This window comes from Nelumbo nucifera, chromosome 7, assembly GCF_055504915.1.
Source record: "Nelumbo nucifera cultivar China Antique chromosome 7, China Antique-T2T, whole genome shotgun sequence".
NCBI lineage: Eukaryota > Viridiplantae > Streptophyta > Magnoliopsida > Proteales > Nelumbonaceae > Nelumbo > Nelumbo nucifera.
In genome coordinates, this window is record NC_142655.1 from 60,395,981 (window position 1) to 60,408,379 (window position 12,399).

The following is a 12,399-nucleotide window of genomic DNA, read 5'->3' on the forward strand; positions in this document are numbered from 1 at the left end:
AGGCATGTCGCACTAACTGTTTGTGATTTATTTCATCGCGGGCCCCGTTCCATGTTCATCCTGCCACTGCCGATCTCGCCTATTATTAGGTGGCTAGTGGAGGAGCTGAGATCATCACAGCCCCCTAATCAGGCTCCAGAAGCTACTGAGGTCGCTGAGAATGCTAGCGTACATGATGCCGTGCCGGGTGCCTTGGTGTAGGGGGAGGGAAGCTCCCCAGGGGCAGAGCCAGGCTCAGCGGTTCATCGCGAAGAAGCCTCCACCCCTCCTACCACTGTAGAGGTTGAGGTCCCCACCAACCCAGATATCCAAGCTTAGGTCAGAACTAGGGTTCCTATTGAACCAGAAACACTCGTCGAAGGAGGGGACGAAGCAGCAGAATTGTCGTACGAGGAAGAACTTGCGCAGATTCGGTAAGAGCTCACGGAATACTGCGACAAGAACAACATCCCCTCCCTGGGTTATGAGACCGTAGATCTTGTCCAAGTCCAAGGGTGTCAGGGGAGTGATAAGTACTTCGTCTCTCGTTCGGTGGCGGTGTTCACATTGACTATCATCCCGGCAGGATGGTTATCGTCAGCCAATCTTCATCCAATGGTCATGGGGCCCGCTCTAAATATCATTGTGACTATGATGGATCGCGTAATGAACCATCCAGTTGAAGAGTTTTCGTGGTTGGACTTTGCTCTCTTGCCAGAAGCTTGTAGGTCCTTTTCTGTCATGGGCTTCAACATGGCGCAGATCGAGGAGCGAGTTGTTATGCTGGCCCATGCGTTTTCTTTGAGGCTAACATCGCAAAGGCGACAGGGAACTCAAGGCCCTGATGGACGAGGCTCTAGGCAGAAAAAGATCCTCGCCGAATACGAGGTAGAATTGAAAGACTTGTGAAGCTTCGAAGAGTGTAGCCAGGCACTGGAATGAATACCTTGTATTTATTGTAAAGGATTTGAGAATGATATTAAATAAGATTTGAATTTTGCTTTATGGTGTTGCCTTTGCGCCTTGTTATTAGTTACTAGTGTATGTTGGAGTCAACTGTTTCGAAAGATTTTCTCAGATTCCCCACCACCTACATGAGTTTCAAAAATTTTGGTATATTTTAAAAATTTGAAAAAAAGGGTAAAAGCATCACAAAATTATTTCAGTCTTTTTGTAAAACTCAGTCATGTTTAAGGTAATTTATAAAAACTCATGGTATGTAAAATCTATGATATGGAAAAAGTAACTGGTTTCGTGAATATGGGTTATCGCAAGTAACTGGTTTCAAAACAATAATTAAAATCACATTTGAAAAAAGAAATTCATTTTAAGAAAGACGTTAACTTGTAGAAAAGCACTGACCATCATTTTCCCCGATATCTTCAGCTCAACACCCCTGTTGAATCATCGCTGACAACAATGGTTTCTCTTTGGTGTCACCTCGTCACTCTTGTGCTTCTTCAAGTGATCCTCTTGCTCTCTCACCCTGTCAAATCTGATGGTAAGCATTGTCTCTCTTCCTCTCTTTTCTTAATTGCTCTTGTAGATCTTTTACTTTGATGGGTTTCTCCTGTTTGGTTTTATTTCTCTACCAATTGATATATGTTCATCATTCTTTCATTCTTGCATGATTTGGGTCTTCATTTCAAGTTCCAAGCATATGGGATCTCTTCATCTCCAGTGGTTGCATTGCAAGTCTGAGTTTGCCGATTAATGGGATTTTTCTGGTAGAATAACATTCGTTTGGTTGGGAGGAAGATCCTGATTCCCGGTTCTCCTAAAACGTCATTAGGTGACGATCTGAATGCATTGTGTCTGAAAAGGGACCTGGATAGGGGACAAAAATGCATGTTGCAAATATCCATTTGACTGGGTATCATGTTTTGTAGTGTTACTGATTCTCTCTCTCTCTTTGGTAGTTCAATGATTCAAAGAACTGGTTTTAAGATTTTTTTCGTTTTTCTTGCTGGGTTCTTGTCTATCAGACAAGTACTCTGGGAGGATACAGGAGAAATACATCCATATTATTTGCAAGAGCATGCTCATTACTAGATTCTAGTCTAGGTCTAAATTCTTGTGTTTTAGATCTAGATGTTGGGAAGGAGATAACAAAAGATGGGAACTAACAATGGGTCCTTCAAGGATCTAAGGCTTCACATCACCTTATTAGTTGTCTCAAATACGCTAGTTTTGTCATGAAATAGAATAGGAGAAGGTTCTCTCATGTCTGGAAGTTTATAACAAATTGTTTAATGTGTCATGAATATGATTCCCACGATCTATATCTTAAATTATTGGAAGAAGATAAGAATGTAATGGGGTATTCGGTTAACGGATAAGTTAAAAGACTCTTTTAAATTTTTATTAACATATAAAAAACCAATTACCGGTTACTTAAATAAACCCGGTAACTGCTGTATACGTGGCAGCAGTACAGGTTTTAGATATGATATGGTTTTCCATATCATAGTCGGACACTTAATTCTTTTACCCTAAATACAATGAGTTGCATCAATAAGTACTCAGACAGTTCTTTATTAGACGTACTCTTATTTGAGATGGGATTTGGTCCTCACACCCTTCTCATAAGTCATATCCTTTTGCAGCAGTGTGGAGTAAACTGTAAATCTGAACTGCAGAGATGCAAAAGGGTTTTAGAGACGAAAGGGAGTCCAGATCTGCTCTTAACAGATTGCTCCTTACAATGCTTTTAACCGACCCATCAAGAACTTCTCTTGTAATTTCTGTTGTTATTCATGGGGTTCCCAGTACAGGGTGGGATGGGCTGTGAGGTTGGTGTGGAGTGTACTCTCTAAGGAGCAAATCTCAATTCAACGAAAGAAAGGGGCTCGGATATACTACTCACTATTTGTTTCCACATTTCAACCCACAGAACATAACAGTTGTGCATTGGCAATATATCACTTTTCATTCATAAGGAGATGTTCCCAATACATGATGGCGGTGCTCGTGGGTACAAGTATTGGGCATCAGATCCAGAGGGGAAAGAAAGTTCAGATCTGGTCCCAATGTATGGGATCTGCTCCCAACCCATCCCAATAATCTGTATCTGCACATCTCATTGTGAGACAGTGACCCATCATCATGAGAATTAGGATTTATTTCTCACAGAGCGCACCTCACAGCCACATCCCAACTGGTATTTGAAACAACTCTCAATGAATGATAAATACAAATACGGAAGATATTTCTGATGTGCGTCTAAGACAAGATGTGAGTTCAGTGTGAGGCGCGCGTCGTGAGGAATAGATTTGGACTCTCGTCACGATTCACGACCCCGCATCGTGTATGTGCTGTGCGGAGATAGATGATGTTGGAGCGTATTAAGAGATCCGAGCCCAGTTGCCGGACGTCCGGATCTGGTCCTACGGCTGCGATGGCTGTTGGGATCGTGTGCTGGTAATTTGGTATCAGTCAGATCCAAACTGGCGTGTCTAATTTTAAATTTTAAGAAAAACAAGAAAATTGAAAATATAGATTAGATCCCTACTCACTTTGGATAGACCATCTGCGGTAGAAAACTTTCCAGGGAGTTTGCTCTGCGCGCCACGGCACTAACAAAGATCGAAAGAACTACTACATAATTAAACAGATTACGAAATTGTATAAACTAGAACAGCGCGCGCTTTTCAGGGACAGTACAATCTCTCTCTCTCAAACTAACTCGCGTATCACGCTTTGGCGCTCTCTCGAAGAAGGGAAAAGTTGAGTACGAACTATTTATTATAATAAAAAATGATTTTAACAACACCTCTCTATGCCTCCAACAATGTTCAAATGGTCTTCACTCCCACTGTTTCTCATCCTCCAATCTCTACCTCTGCACTAAAACCTCTTTTATTTCCACTTTCGTTTCACGCTATGGCTACCAAAACGAGGAAGAGAACTAGATCGCATTCCTTTCGGAAATTAAGTATAGTAGCTTCCGCAACTCCAAATGAATCTCCATTTTCTGCACCTGAACAGGATAAGGTATATTATTTATCATCAGCAACTTATTCTTTTTAATAGTCCCTGTATCTCTCTTAGATAAGCTGTTTCATTTATTTTGTAGGATAATGATAATCCATAAGGTTTTACAGTGAAATTTCATGTTTTAGGAATTCCTCGATCAAATTGGAAAATGCTCATTATTTCTCGTTTTGGTCTCTTATCATTTATTTAAATTTTGTGATGTCTTGGATCTTTTCTCTTAGTAATTCAAAGCTCTTCTCTCTCTCTCTCACACACACACACACAGAGCTGGTTTTACTTATTGTTTTCTTGGGGATGGAATTCCTACTGTTTTATTTGTTGTTGGGGTTTCTTATGTTGTTTTGCTAAAATTTGGGACTATCTGATTAATCTGATTTATGTACCTAGTAAAAGATGCCTATTATTGCTCTTCTATTCTATAGACATTTGACAGATCTATAATCTTTTGTATTGTTTTAAAAGTCTTTCTGAATCACCCTTTCAGCTAGTGCTGCATGCCTGCATTATTGGTTCTTTTGGAATTTTCTTCTATTTTTATTTGGCTATCCCTTATGGATCTATACTTGATTAAATTGAAAATTTCCTGTTATTGCTCTTTGGTTCTCTTGACTGAGCTAAGCTCTCTTGAATTTTCACCTTTGTTTTTTTTTTGGATTTTCTGCTGCATTAGGATTTACAAAGAAAGGGACCTGATCTTCCAACACTGTGGAGAAGATTTTGGAAAGTTGCAGCTCCATATTGGTCATCAGATGATAAAGTCCAAGCTAGGCTACAATTGGCTGCTGTTTTTGCTCTCACCCTGGGTACTACAGGAATTAGTGTTGGATTTAGTTTTCTTGGTCGGGATTTCTACAATGCACTTGCAAGTAAGTCTTAATAGTTTATATCTTCTCTTTGTTAGCCTTTTTTATTCAGTATTATCACAATCCACACATAAAAGCTTTATGATAGAAACATTTAGAAGGTTAAGTGTGTTTTCATCAATTAAATTATATTCTGTTTTTCAATCTTGCAAGACAAAGATCAAGAACAATTTACAAAACAACTATTGTACTACCTTGGCGGTTTTGCTGGAGGAATTCCGGTGAGCATATTGCTGCACTTTAGTAGGTATTGCTCTACAATCCATATTGAAGCATTTCCAAATTGACTCCACATATGAGAAGATATAGTTTTTTTAAATAATTTACTTGTCTCTCTAGAACTAAAGGAAAATAAATTGTTTGCTAGTTTAATTTCAGAGAAGAGAGAAAATTTTAGAAGAGAAGCCAAAACTGAGTGTACATTCCTGTCTGCCCATAATAAGAAAAAAATAATATAAAACAAGTAAAAGCTATAACAGCAGCTATAGGCTGTCACTAGGTCAGGCAGACCCAATAAACCAGAACCAAACTTATAGTGTCTGCATTATGCATCCCAAGTATAATTGGGTTGGGATCGGTTTTGGTTGTTCCAAACCAAGTAAGACACAAATAAACTATATATATAATTGTGTATATAATTATACACATACATATTGGCATATTGCAAAGATATCCCCAGTCTAATACTTTTTTTTTTCTATTTTACAATAAAAGATACCTATGTTTCTCATGATATACTTGTAATGTTATTATATTGTGATGTCCAAATATGTGGATTTAACAAATAAGTAGGTTTATTGTCAAATTACAGGTTAAAAGTATAGCTGTCAATTACAATTGAGTCTTATCTGGTCAGACCTGATAGTTCTGATTATAGATCCTATAGGGTCTGGTTTGGAACTGGTTTTGCACATCTACTTATTGGTTGGGTCTGGGTCTAACTGGATTTGGACACAAAATGACCCATTGACATTACTAATCAACTATAAAACAACAATAAAAGTAATAAAATAAATCTGAAACAGGTGGCTGTCACCAGGGTTGGGGGGTTATGGGCTACCACCTGTTGCATAGCTCCACAAAGCCAAAAACAAGAAAAAAAAAGGAAAATGAGAAAAGGAAAGACTATCAACCTTTATGTGTTTGAACCTAGCACGTCGAACCAGGCTGTAAGCAATATTAATGGTGGCATGATTATCACAGTACAACATTAGTGGCTTCTGGAATTCAACTCCCATCTCTCCAAGTAGAGACCAAATCCACAAGATTTTTGACACACCATGTGCCAAGACCTTGTACTTTGCTTCAGCATTGGAGCAGGCAACAACTAAATTTTTTCCTTTTCCAAGAGATCAAATTTCTACCAACAAAAGTGCAATACTCAAATGTAGAACACCTATCATTAAGTGAACAAGCTCCATTTGCATAAGGCCTCCACTTTCATGTGACCATGATTAGCAAAGAAGATACTTTTGCCTGAATGTTTTTTGAAATAGGCTCAAATCCTCTTTGTTGCAGCTAGTTGAGAATTTCTAGGAGCATCTATGGCTAACTACACTCACTGCATTTGGTATATTTGTCCTAGTCATGTCATGTATAGATACCAACTTGCTTATTACTAGTCACTACTATTATTCAGTAGTACCTTATTCAGTCTGATGATTCCTTATTTGGTATATTTGGGACACAAAATTAACAAAGTACCTTATTCAGTCTGATGATTCCTTATTACTAGTCACTACTATTATCATCAACATGAATAGTAAGTGTAGTCAACGGAATACTTTGCCGCTTAATGGATAAGGTGTGATTAGACTGAGATTGAGAATGCCTATCATATATCTTTTTATGTAGATCACCATATTATGGTCAAATCAAATGGGAACAAAGGCCAAGAATAAGATACATCCCTTGGAGAGGTGCAAACTACGACTTCTCTTAACAATGTACACTGTAAATAAGTATCAAATTACACCTGAGCCCAAAACAACTGTTCCCTATTTGCCTCTTGCTTGGCTAGACAATCAGCCAGTGCATTTGCTGATCTCCCCACCCATTGTATTCTTATAGACATATTATGTGTTAGACTGTTAGCCACTTAAATTTCTTGACTTCATTTTTGTAAGACCACGCATGAGTCTCTGGGTCCTTCAACCAGCCCACTACCACCTTGGAATCCCCTTCAATCAAAAGCTGCTCCAGACCTAGTTGATTTGCAAACTGCATTCCTTGTAGGGCAGCTAATAATTCTGCCCTAACAGAGTCCCCAATTCCCAAGGGACCTGAGTAGAAAAGTGCAATCTCTCCAAACTTATTTCCCATCAAAGTTCAGCTTCAAAGAGCCTTTAGGAGGGGGTGCCCAGTTTGCTACCACCCTATTCTTTATGGAAGAACATCTTGCTACTGTTGGTCAATTCCTCCAAATATCATTAAAGGAGAATTGGTGAAATAGATCCAGTCTTTTTTTTATTGGTAACTGAAAATTCATTAAAATTAGAAAGGAATTACAAGAGTACAATAAAACAAAGTTAGAGAGAGATATACCCTCTTCTCTCTCCCTAACCCAACATAACTTCTTTTTACAATTGAGCCCATGACAACTTATCCCTACCCGTCCCTTGTTTAGTAAGAGCATCACCAAAAGAATTCACACTCCTTTTGACCCATTGAACTCTCACTTCTATATTTTGTGTGAACCATTTGAATTAGTAGTCGATCGAGACTACAATCAGTCTTGAATTCAAAAGAAAAAGAATGAAGAAATTTCAGAAGAGAAGGAGAGAAGAGAAGAAGCACACGAGGAGATTTTGGAAAAGAGAGAGGGTTGGTCTTGACATCAGCCGACCCACTCTTAATATTTATATATGTTGACTAATTGTAAAAGGGCTGAATTGCCCTTGTTGCTTACATGGCAAATAAACTAATAATAAAGCTGAAATAACAAATTGAAATAACTACCAACTAACACTAACATAACTAACAGAAATATGCTGCCATACGAACATAGTGGGGACCACATCAGTGTTCTCTACACTCCCCTCAAGTTGGGAATAGATATTTGTCATTCTCAACTTGCATAGGTCTACCTCTAACTTCTTCCTTGGAACAACCTTGGTGAGAAGATCTGCGAGTTGCATGTTGGAAGTGATATACGGGAGACACATTTCTTGAGATGAAACCCTTTCTCTAACAAAATGTCGATCTACTTCAATATGCTTAGTTCTATGATGCTGTACCGGATTATGAGCTATATTAATAGCAGCTTGATTATCACAATACAACATTAAGGGTTTCTCATAAACAATACCAATTCCTCAAATAATGACTTCAGCCATAGGATTTCAGCCACACCATTAGCCATAGATCTATATTCAGCTTTAGCACTAGAACGAGAAACAACACTTTGTTTCTTACTCTTCCAGGAGACAAGTTTACCTCCTACAAAAGCACAATATCCAGAGGTAGACCTTCCATCATCAACACTCCCAGCCCAATCAGCATCTGTATAAACCTCTATCTTCATGTGATCATTATTATTGAATAATTACCTCTATCTGGCACCTCTTCAAGTATGCTAATATCCTCTCAACTGCAAGGAGGTGAGTAGTTCTAGGAGAGTGCATATATTGACTGACAACGTTGACTGCATAACAGATGTCCGATCGTGTGAGACAAAGATAGAGGAGTTTTCCAACTAACTGTTGGAACATAGCTTTATCTTCAAGTGGCTCTCCACCCTCTGCACTGATCTTGTGATTCTGTTCAATCGGTGTATCTGCAGGCTTAACACCTTCTAGTTTTTTTCAATAGATCTAGAACATATTTTCTTTGAGAAACAAAAATCCCATGTTTAGATCTAGTTACCTCAATACCCAAGAAGTATCGTAGCTCTCCCAGATCTTTCACCTCAAACTCTTGATGAAGGAATTGTTTAAGAGACTCAATCTCACTGTTATCATTCCCTGTCACTACAATATCATCCACATATACAGCAAGCAAAGTCAAGGAAGAGTCCACTCTCTTAATGAACAATGTATGGTCTGACTGGCCTGTACATAGCCGAATTTTTCAAGGGCTTGTCTGAATCTATCAAACCAAGCTCTAGGGGACTACTTTAGTCTATACAAGGCTTTATTTAACCGGCAAACCTTATTTCCTGTCTCTGCATCAGAAAATCCAAGAGGTAACTGCATGTAGACTTCTTCCTGTAAGACTCCATTGAGGAGTGGAACAAGGGCCAAGAGTAACTGGCTGCAAGGGATAACAAAACTCTAATAGTGGTCATCTTTGCTATTGGAGCAAATGTCTCGAAGTAGTCTATACCATAAGTCTGAGTAAATCCCTTTGTAATTAACCGGGCCTTATATCTTTCAATGGAACCATCAACATTATGTTTTGTAGTAAATACCCATCTACATCCAACCGGTTTCTTCCCTTTAGGCTGGTCAACTAGCTCCTAAGTATTATTCCTCAGAAGAGCATCCATTTTAACCTTCATCGCATCTTTCCACTCAGGAACTGACAAGGCTTCTTGCACTGTTCTAGGGATAGGAATATTAGCAATGGATGTGAGAAAGGACCTGTAAGAGGGGGACAGGCGACCATAGGACAGGAACTGGGAAATGTAGTGAGCTGTGGATGTGGTGCAACGCCGTTTGCTTTTACGGACTGCAATGGGGAGGTCAAGGTCATCCAAAGGAGGTAAGGGTGCAACAGTGGAAGGTATCTCAGTGGGACCTGGATCTGGATCCGCCGAAGGAACTGGGGCTGGCCTGGAATGCTGATGACCAAAATCAACCTGCCTCCACCGCCTGTGATAGACTCTCAAATCCTGACACCTCTGAAAACCCTCCCCATTACATCCCTCATTACTCAATGGAACAGGTAAATGAACTTCTGATGAATTAACCCCACTCTCACTACTCTCCCCCTGAGGAGAAACCCTAGGATAATAGGATACCTCCTCAAAGAAAGTAACATCCATCGAGACAAATCTCCTCCCAGAAGTAGGTTTATAGCAGCAATAACCCTTTTGAGTTTGTGCATAACCGAGAAAAATACATTTGGTGGCCTTAGGATCAAATTTCGAACGATGAGGTCCAAGAATCTGAACAAAGAAAGTGCAACCAAAGGTTTTAAGGGGAACAATAAACAATTCTTTATCGGTGTATAGAAGGGTAGATGGAGGCTTCATGTCAAGAACTCGTGAAGGAACTCGATTAATGAGATACACTATTGTAAGAATAGCATCTCCCCAGAAACGAATAGGCACATTGGAGTTAAACATAATGCTTCTAGCCACCTTCAATATGTGCCTATTCTTCCTCTCAGCAACCCCATTCTACTGTGGTGTATAAGGACAAGTACTTTGGTGAATAATCCCATGATCAAGCAAATAAGAGGCTAATGAGTTGGTAAAGTATTCTTTCGCATTATCGGATTTGAAGATCTTGATTTTGACCCCAAATTGGGTTAAAATCATCTGATGAAAGATCTGGGTCAAAGCAGGAACCTCATCTCGAGAATGCATAAGGTAAACCCAATAAAAATGAGTATAGTCATCAACAAACAACAAGAAATATCTGTATCCCCCCATGGCAATGATGTGATACGGGCCCCAAACATCGGTATGCACAATATCAAAAGAATTGCTACTTCTTTTATTACTCAATGAATAAGATGTTCTACTATGCTTTGTAAGCTCACAACTCTCACATCTCAAATTGGACATCTGAACAGACTCAAATAAATTTGGAAACAAACTCTTGAAAGACCGAAATGATAAATGACCCAACCGATTTTGCCAAAGCATAACCTGACTAACAGACTGAGAAACAAAAGACTTCATATCTTCACTATCTTCCCAATGAGAACTCTCTCCAAGCAGATAGATCCCATTCGTCTCACGGCCAGTCCCAATCACCTTCCTTATCTCCAAGTCTTGAAAAACACATCGGTCAGGGAAAAAAGTTACTGAACAATTCTGATGTTTTGTAATGCTACTGACTGAAAGCAAATTAGTATTAAGCTTAGGAACATGCAGAACTGAAGATAAGGAAATGGTATTAGACAACTTGATGTCTCCCTTGCCAGAAATGGGAACAAGGGAACCATCAGCAATGGACACTTTATCTCTGCTAGAAGATAAGTGATAGGTAGTGAACAGTGATGGCAAGCCAACCATATGGTCAGATGCACTTGAGTCTATTACCCAACAATGTTTAGTGTTACTTGGAGATGAAGCATGATAAGCTGAGGCCCGAGTACCTGAATGAGCAAAGACTGATGTGGTAGGAGCTGATGGCGGTTGAGATGATTGAGCTGAATTCTCAACTTCCTTTTCCAACTGAGTCAGGGCAGCCCGGGCAGCAGCTAGGGTGTTTAGAGGCGTGCCTTTTGTGCCCGATGAGGATGCGCAGTCAGTATTAATAGCCATTTTAGCATTACCCCTTTTGTTCCTTAGTTTTGCTGGAACTAGATGAGGATGCAACTTCCAACATGTATCTTTAGTATGCTTAGGTTTCTTGCAATGCTCACACACTAGATCCCGCTTATCTTCTTTCTTTATATCCCTCTCCGTATCACCCCCAGACTTAGGTTTAACTGCTGCCAAGGCTGGTGGGAAGGGCTGATGCTGCATCATAACCTTTCTCCTAGTCTCTTTACTATGCACTAAGGAGTAGGCTTGAGATAAGGTCACACTCCCCCTTGTTAGTAGTTGTCTCACAATATCATAGTTAGGATTCATACCAACTAGGAATTCAAAAACCCTATTAGTTTCAACTTGCTTTTTATGAGTCTGTGCATCCTTCTGACTTTCCCACTCAAGTGTTTCTAGGTGGTCAATTTCATGCCACAAAGATTTCAAGGTAGAGAAGTAAACCGAGACTAGTTTCTCTCCTTGCTTAGGTTGTTAACCTCACACTTCAATTAATAAGCCCTAGCAACATTAAGGGGTTGGGAGTAAGTCTCTTTCATGACATCCCAGATTTCGTTGGCTGTTTTTGCCCACAAATAGTTCCGGCTGATATGTGACTGCATAGAGTTGCACAACCATGTCATAACCAAATAGTTCTCCTGAACCCATTTGGTATAAGTTTGGTCCTCCTTAGTTGGTTCTTTCACATCTCTCAACAAGTAGCTGAGTTTTCCTCTACCCCCAGTGGCCATCATGGCCGATTGAAACCAGTTCAAAATCTGATCTGAAAACAGAATTTTGTATGAAACCAATTCAAAATCTGATCTGAAACCAACAACAGTTATGAATTTTAGGGTTTTCTCTCAAAACCCTAAAGGAAAAAACACAGATTTTCCAGCCGCACCTCTTAGAATAGACCAAGATGATTTTTTTCAAAGTTATTCTCAAGAAAAAACTTACTTTATGAAAGAAAATCTCTGGCTGCCACCTTCCGAAATAACAAAATGAAATAGCTACCAACTAACACTGACGTAACTAACAGAAATATGCTGCCATACGAACATAGTGGGGACCACATCAGTGGGGTCAACATCAGTGTTCTCTACAGAATTCCTTCCTTTCATTCTTAAAGCTCCATAGATT

At 39.5% G+C, this 12,399-nt stretch overlaps 1 protein-coding gene across 3 annotated transcripts in view; it reads left to right on the top strand.

Annotated features, from left to right (window-relative positions):
* Nucleotides 1-12,399, top strand: part of ABCD2 (ABC transporter family protein) — a 111,882-nt gene that overhangs the window by 952 nt on the left and 98,531 nt on the right. For 2 of the 3 annotated variants that reach the window (XM_088891536.1, XM_088891537.1), the window contains exons 4-7: nt 90-867; nt 1,366-1,480; nt 4,646-4,841; nt 4,992-5,059. In XM_088891536.1, coding sequence (XP_088747662.1) covers nt 1,478-1,480; nt 4,646-4,841; nt 4,992-5,059 — 267 coding nt within the window. In that variant the 5' untranslated portion in view covers nt 90-867; nt 1,366-1,477. Of the gene's footprint in view, nt 1-89; nt 868-1,365; nt 1,481-3,404; nt 3,973-4,645; nt 4,842-4,991; nt 5,060-12,399 lie in introns of those variants that run through there. The other variant, XM_088891535.1, reaches the window with a different exon arrangement.